Raw genomic sequence first — 15,524 nt, forward strand, 5'->3', positions numbered from 1 at the left:
ACTTTTCGGAACGTGCAAAACTCGTTGATTTCCCTGTATTTTATGGTTTAAAGTTACCAAACACGAGGAAACCACAACGTATATTTTCTTTGATTCGAGTATCAATTCTGAGAACAGAATAGTCACCAGTTGTTTGGATATAAACTTCTAAATTCTTTCAGACAATGGCAGCGTCGGCTAACGAAGCCGCGTGCCAAGTCAGGGTCCCTCTAAACATTTTCCGAATACCGCATCCGATAAAACTCACATGTTTTTTTTTGTATACTAGGAAAAATGCAGTTTCAAGTGCATATAAGAAATCCATTGTATTAACAAGGGAACGAAGCACATGTACAGTGTATAAACCTATGCCTTCAATATCCGATACTGTGCGTTCATCAAATAATCTGATATGTATCACGGTTTGCATAAACCATCAAGTGGGCTAAGATTCTCGCCTTAACGCTTTTCAACTTAGAGCCTCTGCAAATTTTAATAGTGGGGTTTCAACTGTCGAAAAAGTAATTCTAAAATATGTCTGCCGGTGAGCGGCGTATCCCCTAGTGGCAAGTTGCATGGCAATGATAGACTCGCTGTACGTGTATACAGTGTAGAGGATCGAGGCACCTGCTACAAGATTTTGCTAAGCATGGGCACAAGGCTTCTCAACCGAGGGATTTTGAAGCGTCAATAAATAGCTTTTCCTAAACAAAAACTCGTGGTCTGAGATATATCCTTGAACGTGCAGACGATCTTTGATGCAGAAAAGTTGTATTCATTGTCACCACCATGCTCCTGTCAAAACCCATCATTCATCTAAACAAATTCATCTCCCACCCTTTTCTTCTCCTGCTTCTTGTTCCTTCCCTCCTAATTTCTTTCTCTTCCCCCAATTTGCCAGACTACTCGGTGTGCCTGCCAGCCAGTAACCGCATCCGTCATCAACGTAAATAGCAATTTGCCATCATCTTTACCTACCTACAATGCTGTCCCTAGATCCCCGTCATTCACAGCCTGTACATTCATTGCCCGCACCAAATTCAATCTCTTCCCCAAAACTTAATGCACATAAGTCGTACCTCTTTCTCCACTTCCCATCCACTACTCTTTCCCACTACACCATGCCTACTCTGTAATTCCCAGCACACATGCAAATCCACCCTCACATCCCAATCAAAAACGGACTCATAATATCACAACCAAACCCACACCTTGACTCAATCTCTCCATTCCGACAGAAGTGGGGTTACGAGCGGAAATCTTTAATCAATTGACCCTTAAAATCCCCAGTTTATTTTCGGAACAATGTTCTTGCTGAGGAAAAATTGTTGTTCATTTGAACTTTTCTCTTCAAGAATTGTTGATTTCGAGTGGAATGGTATTTGTATTGCTTTTGACCAAGGCGCAATTGATACAAAATAGACAATGGCAAAGCAACTATGGGGCAAGTTGACAGTAGCGACCGCTGTTCAGAGAATTCTGCAAATCGGCTTCGTTCTCATCGATGAAGGGGCAAAAAATCAGACCTCGGCTAACGTTATCAACATTGGCAGTTCTTTATCTTCACGTGACCTTACGTCAATGACAATATCTCTCATGGCAGGTCAAAATAGATCTTTCCTGGCGTAAACGGAGCTTCGGTGCGCTTGGGGTTGTTTTGTAAATGTTTTTTCTTGTATTTATATTTTAGTTCTTTTAAAGGCGCAATAGCTTTTAGAAGGCGCAATAGGTGTGTGTCGCAATGGGAAATGGAATGGTATCTCAGTAAAAAAAATCCTCCTGTACCGCACATCAACATGACAAGTCGCAATGGCTCTTTTGTTATCTCCCCTCTCCCCTCGATCAAAAAAGTCGCAATGGCAGAGACGTCGCATCGGAATCGCATCAAATCATCAATCATGATCTCTAGAAATATAGTCACAACCCAAACCTCAGGTTTATAACTTGTTCTGGTTCTCCTCCTTCTCCTGTCTCGAGTCGCGGTCCAACGAATTTCGTAGGGAGTCTTCGTCGGCGGCCTCGATGACAGGACCGGTGTAGAACTTCTTGCCAGAAATATACCAATAGATGGTAGAGAAGCCTAGGATCAATCCTAGGAAGGCGATCGCGTAGTTCATGTTGAGGGCAGTCACTGGTCGTTCGGTCGGGAGAATGAAGATGATACTGACAAATACAGTCCAGATGCAGGCCCATGCATTTACGGCAGTACTGAATTTACCCATATGCCATGGACCTGGCTCGAATTTGCCAAAGCCAAGTTTGCACGCAATTGGAATACAGTAGCTCCAATCTAAAGCAATGGCGCAAACATTGAAGACTCCAGAGATGGCAGTGTAGGATCCAAGACCGATAAGGTTGATGGCAATGCAGAGGGCGACAGAAATCCAGACAGCTGCAATGGGCGTTCCAGTCATAGGTAAGATTTGTGTCCACACTTTGGAGAATGGCACAAGCTTATCACGGGAGAAAGCAAAAACAGTTCGGGCCAATGATTGCTAGATTCAATGTCAGCCCATTTTTGCCAAGAGTAGGGAGGATTTGCAACGTACCATAGCAGTAAAGCAAACAAATTCGAGAATGATGAATCCGCAGACGGTGTAGAAGATACCACCTGCCTTTCCTAGACTGTTGTAGAAAAGTTGAGCGACGGGCTGGCCAATACTTGTGCCAAGGATTTCGGCAGGGTCACCCATGCAGAAACAAAGTACAATGTTGAAAAGGAATCCAGCGACATAAGTGAAGAGCATAGCCATAGAGATAGCCCAAGGCGCTTTCTTCTCTGGTTCGGAAATTCTAATCGCTTAATTAGCCCAAATGATCCAAGAAAGTGTCAGATTACTTACTCTTCCGTGATATGAGCGGTAGCATCGTAATCGGTCATGGTCCAGGAAACGGAGAGAAACCCGAAGAGAAAACTCCATCCGACAGGGGTCCAACCGGAGGTTGAATCAACGTTGGTAAAGACATAGGTGGCATCATGTTTGTTCGGGGTTTTGACCAGAAGAGCGATACAGCACGATACCAAAACGAGAACGTGGAAGATAACGTAGCTCTTTGTCATCTTTTCCATCCAATAGGTAGACAATGAATTGACCAATCCAGTAAGAACCATCAAACCTGCCATTACACCCACTGTTGTATTTGCGTTAATCGTATAGTCAAAATCTTTTCCAATGGAGACGGCCGCTAACAGCATCTGAGATGCACCGTATTGAGAGGAGGCGACACCAGCAACCTGTCCAAGAAGATTCAGCCAACCGGTAACCCAACTAATAGATGGTACCCATTCGGTTGGCGTCAGTCGTGAAATTGCAAAGTATAGACCGCCGGAGGTAGGATATGCAGAGACTAGCTCAGCGACAGAAAGCTATTAAGAAATGAGCAAGATGTTCAGCCAAAAATGTGGTTGCCATTAAACTTACAGCGATACACATGCAGCCAGCACCAGAAATTGCCCAACACCATACAGCTGCGGCAGATCCGCCAGACATAATTGGGTAGGAGAAAGTGGTCATGGTAGTAGCAAACAATCCACTGATAGAGACGGCGAAGGAGAAAGTTGAGAGGTATCCGAATTCTCTCTTGAATACAGGTTTGTATCCAAATTGAGCAGCGAGTTGTGCATCAGCATCAGGACCTTCCTCCATACCGACAACGTTTCTTCTATGTAAATCTCCTTGGTTGGAGTTCTGTTCCAACACTCCACCAGATGAAGTGCTCTTATAGTCCGCCATGGTGAACTTTTTGTAGTCTATCGTAAGTATGTTTGAATGTTTCAATGGCTATCAAACCGAATTCGGGCTAATTGAGATAATGAGTGAATACCGAAATCTGGAGGAAAGTCAAAAAAGGAGGGGAAAATCTCCAGATATATAAAGATGAGAAACAATAAAAATATATGAGCGTTTGCCGTGTTCCAAATACTTGACCCATGGATGGCAGAATTAATGGATCTTGGCAAAACTCAAAAGATCTTTAGTTCCAAAACAGGCGGCGAATATTTCCAAAATACTCAGCGACTTCATTTACGTAACAGTGCAAAAATACTGATCTTACTTCTGGGCTGCGGTAGTTGGTAGACATGATTTCTTACGAAGCACCAGTGATTGCTAGGGTTTTTAGCAAGTCAGTAAGAAAGTAAGCGCGAGTCGACATGGAGACGGTGGTCGGTCGGGCGATTTTTGAGGTTAGAGTGGGAATGGATGGAGACGAGTGCATCATCTTGCATGAGAAACAAGGTATGTGAGAACGAAAGTGCAGAGATAGGCTGAAATGGACAAATCTCGGTGGTGCCGTGAGGGACTCCCCTTGTATATCATAAACGACGGATTAGTTATACCAGGTAGATTTGGGAGAACAACTAGCATTCTGCTTGGCTTCTAGAGTTCGACGGTTTGAACGCTCGCCTTAGGATGAAAGGATATGGAGTCAAATGAAGGGGCAAAGACGGGATACGAGTAGATTTCTGCACACTACTAGAGGGTGGGTGATATCCGATCTAAGATGGGAAAAGGGAATGGAACAATGAACATTTCCATGAGAACTAGAGTCACTAGAATTTTCTGCAAACTCGTTTGATCTTTTTACCACATCTGACGTTGGGATGAATAACAACAACTGGATATCCCCATGGATAAGAACCAAGATAGTTACACTGGTGTGGAGGTGATGTTACAATGGAATTGCAGTGGGGTTCACGGTGGAATCTTTGGATTGTCAAAGCATGTGTTTCATTGGTTGTGCAGCTTTTGCTCTCGATTTTCCAATTACTTAGATTTAGTTTGTCCGTCTTGTCCGTCTCGTCTCGTCGGTCTACCTTTCTTTCTCTGTCAAGTGTCAACCATGTTCCAACCACCCGTATTACGGCAATTACACAGTACGAGAAGGCACCAAGGTGCTTTCGTCCCCATGAAATTTTCGTCCCTTGTGCAATTTTCCTCTAGTGTTTCGAAACTTGGTCTAATCTAATCTCCTGTTTCTGAGCCTCTTTTTCTTGTTTTCGCTGGCGAGTCTTGTGATTCTTGTCCTCACTATCGCTTCTTGGAAACTGCAAGACCAATCCACACCAGATTAGTTTTTCCCACTGGAGGACCCCATTCTGAGGTTGGCATTATTATTCTACTCCAGTCTCGCGAATGCCTCCATGCGGAGTTATTCTTATCACGACGAGTATTACTAGAATAGGCATCCCGGTAGTGGATCAGAACAAGAGGGGAGGGAAAAGAGGACAGACATTTTACATCTCGCATAACAACCATAGCAACAAATAGAGTCTTTCGGGGATTCCTCGCTTTGAACCTCCACAGCCTCGGAATCTGCAAACATTTGGACTTCCGTCGATTTCTGGTGTCCAATCCATATCTAGGACAATCTTCATTTACTTCCCCTAATTGTGAATGGATACAGCCTTACACTACCATATCTGGAGTATTTCCGCGTGTCCCCAGGTACTGGAGCATTGACACCAGGCTGGCTGGCGTGTACTCCGTACAGATAACACCCGCATTACGGGACTGCTCAGGGGCCTAATATTGAAATTTGATACTGATATCGCTATCTACAAATCCTCCTGGCATAGATAGGGCAGGTGAGACATTACTTTAGATTCTATTTAACCAAGGTTCAATATACTCGAATGGGCATATCTCTCCCCGATAATATTATCTTGACGATTGATAGAAGTCCCTGTCGACCTGGGTAAGAAATCATTTATCTATTGAATTACTAAACTCAATTTTGCAGATCACGGAGCGACTCTGTCCCTGAAGTTTGGCAGGTGTCTCAAACATTCTATCAATGGTATCAATTTCCGCTCAAAGTGACAAACTCCACCCACCCAATCACATTGCCGTGGGACGTCTACCTCATTCCGGAAAAGATCTCTATCAATGGGCTGGGATTCCATGTTCTATTCTTCGTTAGTCGGATGCGATGCCAATTTTGCAAGAGAGTATCATGCGCGAAATGAATCTATTTATACTCTGGAGCTTCTCTCTCTTCATGCCAGGTAGTTTTCCCAAATACTCACTGGCTTTCTGTCTTACACCACGTCAAATATCTCATGTCTGAGTACAGAGTTTCGCAAGATCAATCTAAAGATAAGCGTCGACACGTGACCTATCACGTGAATTTCTTCCTCAATTCTTGGGGTCCGTCTCCCCTTTTGCAGCAAAAAATATCCCTTTTCCTCAGCTCAAGACAAGCGAATTAGAATCTGATTAGGATTATTGTCCTGCTATTTTCTTCATCTAATTCAGAGCTGTAGTTTGGGTGGTTGTCTGCAAGACAAGATCTCTCTCGTCATTCTGTTCTAATCCTGTACTGTACCGTACAGAAAATTTAATTCAGATGCGACTTCTGCATCTTTCCATTCCAAAATAGCAGGAGACCTCTCCCCCAACTCAAAAAAAATCGAGAGCCGATATAGGTGGTAGCGAAAGTGTACAAACAGCGTAGTGAATGCTCAAATAAATCTCGGAGTAGTAGTAATTAGTTCTTTGCTATTCTCATTTTCTAGTCCTTTTACCCCCGTCAATTATTTTCTAACGCTTTTGCTGCATATCCTAATATCTGATCTAAGCTAAAGTGTTCTTCGGGCATTCAATCAGATTGCTCGGTATTCGTTAGCGATCAGTCTTGTTGATTACCTGGGTATTAATTGGTATATTGATTCATTTCAATTGCCTCTCCGTTCTTACAGCATCTACCGATGTGAGTATAAAGTTATTAACGTTTGAAAAGACTGGGTTAAATAGCTCGATATTGTTTCGAGGTGCTCATCAACGAGTGATTCAACGGTATAGCGGGTATAAACGTCTACCACCCAGGCAGTATCTCTTGCCTAAGAATCTGAAAGCGTTACACATTGAATCACATTGGAACTACCATACGATTACATTCATCTTCTCATTGACGATAATATCGCGACTGCACATTATGAATTATGTTATAATGTACGTCTTCTTATTTGGAGAGTCTGATTATCATTTTGGTGACGTCTAGAAACTTTGAAACATGCACATGTATATAATCATTGAAAGTAGAGAACCATCTGCAATGTGTGGAAGATGGTACCCAGCATGTACAATCAGGAAACTAGTAGGTAGCAATGAAATCTATTCATCAAAGTTAACTCGCCTGTGGTTGGTATCATGATAAACTTCGTGAATAACAAATACAAACAACCCCGTCACCGATCATCATCTCAATCCATTCAGTTACAGCCCCGGACCCTCCCATCGATATTCCACCTTGTTCACTTGAAAATCCTTACACAAATCTCTTTAAAAATTCCACTCCCTTCTCAACCACTCTAACCGCCTCATCACCACCCCTATCCCTAGTTAAATCAAAAAGATGTCCCGATCCCTCTAAAATCTCAATGCCTGCCTCAACTCCCCTTTCTTTTAGTGCCTCATATGTCTTTTGACTTTGTTGCCAAGGAATTAAATCATCTTCTGTACCATGGATCAGGAATGTTGGGGTCTTGTAGTGTGAAGAGACTATATGGGAGTAGGGTGATATGCGTGCAATTTGACTAGGTGAGGGCATGGGGAGGTTTTCATAGAAGGTGATGGGGAGAGAGGAAGAAGAAGTTGTTTGAGAGGTGGAAAGCGATGGGAGACCGTTGATCAAGATTGGTAATGCTTGTGCGCGCCAGTTCATATGTAAAATAAAGCGGGTGCGCGGATCTTGTAGAGAAAACAATTGAGTCGAAGCTCCAGTGCTGGTTGTGGGCGTATAACTTGTAACCGGGGTGTTCTGTACGCCCTCGAGAAGATTATAAGGTGTTGAAGGATCGGAAATGGACATTTTTGGGAAAATGGGAGTTTTCCACCCTAATTCAAAAATCAGAACGGTCAAAGTCTTTGGAAACAGAAAGGAGACTTACATTCATCGTCATAATTCGTAGGACAGTAAAATGCTAGAATAGCTTCGGGTGGTTGAGTCCCTTGTTCGAGAGATGTAAAGGCGCTAGACATGGCGAGTGTACCACCGGTAGACCATCCAAGTACAACTACTCTACTGCCGTCTACCTTTTGTTGAGGACAATTTTCTAGACTGATGGATGGTAATGTATTCCGGGCCCATGCCAGAGCATCACAAACATCGGACATAGCTCCTTCGCGGAGTGGTACCTCGGGTATAAATCGATAGTCAATGCTGACTGGGATAAATCCGTTGTCTTGGAGCAGTCGAATGTGCTTTAGATTAACATCCTTTCGGCTGTATAAGGTATGGCCTCCACCGTGGATCATAAGAGCTGGCCTTTGTCAGCTTGCTATGTCTTAACCATAATGTTCATCGTCTTGTGAGGCACTCACCAACAGGTCTCTTAATGTCATTCTTCGCAGCACTAGAATCATAATAAACATCCGCAAAAAGTTTACACTCCCCAGTAATCTTATACTCCAGCGATTCGTACTTGAAACTTTTCCTCGGCCTCTTGGGAACAAAACTCGTACGCTCGGGGGGCTCAAGAAATCCTGTAATAATCCTGACAGTCCGCGATTCAGCACTAGAACTATGTGTCCACGAAACATGTCCGAATCCAGCTGCTTTCATACTCGATTCCCAAAACCATTCATCGGCCAAAACATGGGTTCGCCCGTCTTCGAAAAACCACCAGCCGTCTAGGAGTCCAAATACCAAATCAAACCAGAATATGTTACGGGTGAATTCGACTAGTGAGCAGAAGCCGTTAGGCAGGAGCATATCGCGGATATGTGCTGTGGAATTTGAGATGTCTTTGGTGGCATGAATACAGTTCGTGGATAAAACTATGTGAAACTTGCTCTGCATATTTTCAGAGACAGGCTTTTCGATATCTAAAGTTGTAACAGTGACATTTGGATATTTTGAGAATTTTTTCTTGGCAGCATTAACAAACATGGGGGAGATGTCGGAGAATGTGTATTCGAAAGGAATGTCATTGGAAGTGAGAAAATCTATCATGTGTTTTGTTGTTCCTCCAGTTCCACCACCGATTTCAAGAATCTTAACGATCCCGGAATGGACGGACAGAGCTTGGTGAAGGAAATGTGTGAGATGAGCTGTGATGGCCGCTGGGGCTGGAGCGGTCGCGTACCATTCTTCCAGAAGCGTTTTGTTCTCTCTTTTTCCGAAGAGGAGTTGTACGGGATCTGCTTTCCCTGTAAGACAATCTGCAAGATTGGAGCCGGTGACGTGGAGAACACGGTGTTCGAGGTGGAAGAATGGTGCTTCTGTCAAAATTTCTTCATACAGTTGAGAAGATGGAGTAGTGTCGACGGGAACGTTAGTTCGCAGAAATCTTCCTCCACCACTCTTTATCAAATCGCCATCTTCCAATATGTTGTGCAACTGCGACACTAATTTTTGATGTTTTGGTAGGAAATCGATCGACGAAAGAACTTCACCGGGAACCATCGATGGAATGAGACACCCGAGCTTAACAAAGGCCTCCACAACATAAGATAGGACTAGTTTCTTCTGCAAAGGATAAACTTTCTCCCAAAAATCATTGAAACCTGTCTTCTTCGCAAACGCATCAAACTCACGGCGACCTTTGTCAAATGCTAACTGCGATCCTTTGAGGAAAGATGAATCTTCCAGAAACAAGGTTTCGGTTGCAAATTTCCCAATCATGATAGGGTCCTCGATTTTTTTCAGACTTGAAGTCAGGGCCTTGACATCAATATTGTTCTTTTTTATATCCGCCTTGACTGGTTTTACACCTTTTCCAAATACAGCAATACAAAGCTCCCCGAAAGTCTGAAACTCATCCAGTGCGATATTTCCTACACCAAAAGTTTTACTGATATCGTTGCCAAGCTCGATAGCCAGCAAAGAATCTAATCCTTCATCTACTAGATTCATTTCTGGCTTCACACTACCCTCGGGGAGATCTAAATGCTCTATCAATAATTGTTTCAGCCGAGAAATTGGATTGGGACCTGCTGGTATTGGTGATATTTCTTCATTATCTTCTTCCTCGGAGTGAATTATCGTATTATTCATGGATCTGTAGCCTTCGTCTTCCATAAGTGTCGAGACTTTCAATTTTTCTGCCTCCAAATCATCAAATGTGATCCGAGGTTCATCAATGACAATAGTGCTGCGAGCATTTGCTTTGGATAATGTCTTGGTTAACGAATTAATATTGACTCTCATGAACATGGCGCCAAAAATCGTTAAAACCAGCTTATGGCTCTTTGAGTCGAAGACATAGATATCATTCTCTACTTCTCTTGGTCCAATTGTCGAATATGTTGAAAAGACCGTCCACCCGGAATGTCCATCTGATGCACTCAATTCTTTGTGAAATTCGAGATCAGATATCTTTACACAGACGTTGACTTCATTATCGTTGATGGGAATAAGACAATTGACATGGAGACCGGCTATTTGAATGAAGTTGTCCAAAGCAATTGGGTCAATTATGGTCTTGCGTCCTAAGCCGAAGAGCTGACTCTCTTTTGGCAACCTAACTTTTCCGACAATTTCGTGGTCCCTTGCATAGACATCCCTTACACCTTTATACATTTCGGAATATGTTACTGCCCGAGAAAACCTGTCATATACCTGCCTTCCTTGAAGCTTTTTCGCCTTGGCATCTGATTGGATAGCCGTGAGGCGAGTATGTGGTATCAATCTTTCCGTTCGTAAAGTGCTTGTTGGGAAAGTATCTCGTAGTAATATCTTACCAGTAGCATGTATCACTGGCTGAGATGAGTTTCTCCTGATTGTCGGACTTTGGCTTGAAAACTCGAATAGCCAAGATTCGCCATCTGCTTTGAGAATTATTAAGGCCACTGATTTATCAAGTGCTTTACCCAAAGGAGCTTTGATCTCAAGGTCTTGTACTTGGGGAAGCATAGGAGCGTCTTGATATAATTTGTAGTTTTCAAGAATTAGAATCGCAGAGGATGCAAGTTCCATGTAGAGAGGGGCAGGGCAAAGAGGTTGCCCAAGAACTGCATGACCGGTAATAAATTTTTGATATCCTTGCTCCTGTACGTTGATCCGAAATTCAATATGACTCCTATCTTTGTCATGGAACTTTACAAATGATAGCATGGAATTTGGTCGATTAATGGAATAGTCTTTCGGTATTGACGGTAGAGGTATGGCGGTCTGAGCTTCTTTCCATTCCAACCAATGACGTGCCTTCTCAAATTGGTAAGGAGGCAGATCAATTCTTTTGTAGCTGTCTTTCTCGCAACGATGATGAAGCCAAAAGTGGACTTTACTCCCAGATTTCCAAAGTTCAAGAGTCGTATTTGTCAATTGATCTAAGACTCTTTCGTTGTCTAGTTTGATATCCAAGAACTGGTGTAACTGAACACTGGATGTTTTTCCCGACTTGAGCGCTCTCCTAGCCATTTTGGTGATGGCTGACCCAGAACCAACGTCTAACCATGTGCAACAACCGAGTCTTTGATTAATCCGTTCAACTGCATTGCCAAAGTAGACTCCTGTTCTCGTGTGTTCGACAACCAGTTCGGGACTAGGAAGTAACCATGCATCATTTTCAGAGCATGTTTCGACGTGAATCTTGGGTTCGCTGAATTTCAAACCTTTCATAATTTGCATGTACTCAGGTAGAATAGCATCGGTCAATGCGGAGTGATATCCATGGGTAACATCCAATTTCCTTGCTTTGAGTGACGAAAACTCCACTGCATTATTTTTAAGGGTTTCTTCGACCTTCGCAATAGCGAGATGGGTACCGACCAACACAAAGCTTGTCGGACCGTTGTAACAAGCAACCTCGACTTCAAATTTGGGTCCTTGCTTTCTCATCAAGTCAATAAACTTATCCAGAGTATCTCGATCTGTTTCGACAGCCAACATAGAACCATTATCATGGCCCCACAACTTCTCGACCAATTCAGCGCGACCAACAACAAGCTTCAATCCATCCTCCAGAGAGAGAGACCCTGCAACTGTTAACGCTGTCAATTGTCCAAAGCTATGGCCGATCATCGCGCTAATTTGGATACCGGAATCTAGCCACATCTTAGCAGCGCTGTATTGCAGGACGAACAATTTAGAGTGAAGATTCATTGTGCTGGGATCAGGACTGGAGTCGAAGATGCTAGGGAATATGGAGTTCCTTCCTAGGGACCGCAGAACCTCATCACAATGATCGACATGACGACGGAAGAGTGTTGATTGATTGTATAGATTTCGATCCACGGAAGCTGCAGCACTTGTCTGTCCACCGAAGCACAATATCACCGGCTTAACCTTCTGAGGGACGATTAAGCAGCCTTCCGCTATATTTATCAGCGCGTTGTCTAGTTCGCTAAGGTCCGAGACTGCCGCCGTGAAAATGTTGGAGAAATTCCAGTTCTGAGTTTCTGCTAGGCCATAAGAGAGATCACGCAAAGTAATAGAATTCTGACAGAGTTGGGGAATTTGGGCTTTCAGACGATCGCAATAGGCTGCCAAATTTCGTGGACAATTTGCAGATACCCTGATAGGATATTTAGCTGTAATAGGCAAACTCTCTGGGCCGTTGAGAAGACAAGGCTTGAACGCTTGGGACGGTGGTTCAACCACGACTATAGATGCGTTGCTCCCAGATGCACCATAGTTGTTGATGCTGGCAATACGGAGATCAGCTTCCCATGGTGTTGTCTGGAGCGGAATTTTAATTTTGTCTGGTTCTAAAGCTCTTATTTTTGGATTCAAGGACAAGTGGTTCGCTTGTTTTGGTATCGATTTGTGCTTCATCATTAGAAGGACCTTGATTAATGATGCAACACCTGAGGCACCTTCCAGATGACCAATATTGCCTTTTACCGATGCCACATGTAATGGTATCGATCGGTGTGCTCCGCCAAATACTTTGCGGATTGCATTTATTTCTATTGGATCTCTGCTTCAAGTTAGCTCCTGAACATCAAGTCTGGCAATTTTGCAGACAATATCGACTTCAAAGATTTTTGGCGTAAAAAAGAGAAAAAGACCTACCCGACAGGAGTACCTGTCCCATGAGCTTCGACATATGTGAATTCCGATGGACTGGAGCCTGCAAGTGCTGCTACCTTTTCAAACAACACAGACTGAGATTCCAAATTTGGCACCGTGATACTCGTTGAATTCATACTCTGATTCACAGCAGATCCAGCAATGACTCCTAATATAGGGTCACCATCTGTAATCGCATTCTCCAATCGTTTTAACACAACTATTCCCACACCTTCTCCTCTACAATATCCATCGGCTTCCGCATCAAACGGCTTTGTAGCGCCGGTCGGACTTAAAAATGACGCGGCCCCCAAATTTTCGTAGAAGTATGGACTAGTGTATAGGGAAACACCTCCTGCTAGAGCCGCTGAACAGTCTCCGGCCTGCAGAGATTTGCATGCGGCGTCAATTGCAACAGCTGAAGAAGAGCAAGCCGTGTCGTAGATCACTGAAGGCCCTGTGAAACCAAAGAAATGACTGACTTTTCCACTGAGAAATGCTCGTAAGCTACCTAAAGATGAGAAGGCATTTGGCGGATGTGAAGCAATATTATCGTTGTAGTCAGAACCGCAAACTCCGAAGAAACACCCAACATCATTTTGTTCGTTGCCTCCTTTGTCTCCAGAAATTAATTGCCGGCCAAAATATCCACTAGATAAGAGAGCATTGTAGGAACATTCAAGCAAGAACCTCTGCTGTGGATCCATCGACGCCGCCTCTCGAGGAGATTTTTGGAAAAATTTGTGATCAAATGCATCAATATCATCAACGAAATTGCCATAGAATGGCTGTTTCGAAGATCTTCTCAGACCTCCGACAGGGAATCTACCCTCTGGTATCGTTCGAAGTAATGACTTGCCTTCAGTCAAGATATCCCAAAATTCTTCGGGCGAATTTGCTCCAGGAAATTTGCATGAGTACCCAACCACTGCAATTGAGTGTTTGGGATAGACATGTTCTTTCGGTAGATGAGATGGCAAAATATCTTTCTGTACAGAAGTAGGAACAGTCTGGGATCCGTGATCAGGAAGGAACTTGCTAAGTTTCACGACTTTGAGATCAAATTCACGAACAAGCCGGCTTGGAATGCAGTCGACAAACCCTACTTGAAGTACGTGTCTCTTTTGACTTGCATCCAATTGAGCAACTGTGTTTGAGATGGTCGCATACCATTTCGATTGTCTCGAAAGCAGCGAAACAAGTGCTATCTCATGAAGCGATCCTTCAAGTATCTCTTGTCCATCCTCACCCGCTCTCAACGCGGTCCGAAGACTTTCTGCCTGGGGAAGTTGTAAAGATTCTGTTGATGCACATAGTTGCATAAGTTTCTGACAGACATGTGTCTGAACAGATGAATGGAAACGACCAAAGACAGCCAATGGTATCACACTATAGCCTTGATCTAGCAAAGCTTTTGATATGGAATCACAAAGTTTCTGGGGAAGTGTTATCGTGATTTTGGTTCTGTCAGAGATAACAGAAACATAAGCCTGAGCACAGCCACCAGAAATTAGCATATAAAAACCGAGAATTTTACGTGGAGAATTTTACGGCACAAGTGTGGCTTTGCGAAACTAGAAAAACAACTTACTTCTGGAAAATCCTTCAAGAACTCGTGAACATCGCAAACAGGTTTATTCCTCTCACTCCAAGACACCATAATAGCCGTTGTCCAGTTCCCTCCCGCGTTGGACTGATCTAGATCAACATAAGCGCCTATGCAAAGAGCAAGTCGCAATGCATTTGAGCACAGTTTGACTAAAGTGTCCTCATCCGAAGCACATGTCACAGCGGCTGCGGTCAAAAACCCAGTACAGAACCCCTGGGCCCCAATCGGAGTCGCAGATGCAAGGAGATTATCATATGCGTGAACAGGCTCATAGTGGGTCTCGAGATAGTTGAAAAACTGCACAACGTGAATGATGACTGTGAGGGGCGTGCAAACCATGTTCGGCAAATCCCGATTCATTGGCCCTGGTGGTAATGCACCGGTTTCCAGCCATTGTGTTAGGAAGGTGCAGTATTCTACCGCAGGTAGTTTCTGTAGAGAAGAATCATGCGCGAGTAGTGTTGGCAAGAAGTCGGAAAGCTCCGTAACGGCTTTGTGGAATGGCTTTAGGCGTTTGTTAGAAATCAAAGAGTTTCTCACGGTGGAGAGATGGGCCGCGTCAAAGGAATTCGTTTGTGGTCCGAAGACTAGTGTCGAGTGTTGAAGATTCATGCTCACTAGTGGTATGGTATTGCTGAAAGCAAATTAGTGGTGGTGTAAGACTGTGATCAATAATCGAGTAAGAGAGTCTTAGATATAGCTTGTCATTGACCCCTCATGAATCCAGTGAGTGGTGGATATAGTCTGAGGAGATCATCAGCGTTGATCTATTAGTTCGTGGCGATTGTTCAGTCCAGGTAAGGCTATAAGTGCAAGATGCTAAGGCCTAGCAGATTCTCCCTTTTTCACCTATGCCAATTGGTGGTAGGATTTGACTTTTCAGTTGAATGGGAGGAAAGATACAAACTACGAAAATACCGTATGGAAAGTTTGACATGCTATATGTATGCTCACCTATCTATCTAGTATTTGGCCTCAT

General features: G+C 43.6%; 2 protein-coding genes across 2 annotated transcripts; both read right to left on the reverse strand.

The window, feature by feature from the left end:
- Window positions 1-336: 336 nt before the first annotated feature.
- BCIN_02g08820 (hypothetical protein) lies at window positions 337-4,634 on the reverse strand. Its single transcript, XM_001554245.2, has 4 exons — window positions 3,402-4,634; window positions 2,823-3,346; window positions 2,529-2,772; window positions 337-2,474 (listed from the first exon to the last, which is right to left on the reverse strand). Exons 1-4 carry the CDS (start codon window positions 3,711-3,713, stop codon window positions 1,917-1,919), a joined length of 1,638 nt encoding a protein of 545 aa, XP_001554295.1. The 5' UTR covers window positions 3,714-4,634; the 3' UTR covers window positions 337-1,916.
- Window positions 4,635-6,956: 2,322 nt separating this feature from the next.
- On the reverse strand, window positions 6,957-15,401 carry Bcpks18. Its single transcript, XM_024691608.1, has 5 exons — window positions 14,528-15,401; window positions 12,940-14,426; window positions 8,304-12,844; window positions 7,871-8,242; window positions 6,957-7,817 (listed from the first exon to the last, which is right to left on the reverse strand). Exons 1-5 carry the CDS (start codon window positions 15,155-15,157, stop codon window positions 7,249-7,251), a joined length of 7,599 nt encoding a protein of 2,532 aa, XP_024547379.1. The 5' UTR covers window positions 15,158-15,401; the 3' UTR covers window positions 6,957-7,248.
- Between the last annotated feature and the right edge of the window lie 123 nt (window positions 15,402-15,524).

The sequence above is a fragment of the Botrytis cinerea genome, chromosome 2, assembly GCF_000143535.2.
Source record: "Botrytis cinerea B05.10 chromosome 2, complete sequence".
Classification (NCBI taxonomy): domain Eukaryota; kingdom Fungi; phylum Ascomycota; class Leotiomycetes; order Helotiales; family Sclerotiniaceae; genus Botrytis; species Botrytis cinerea.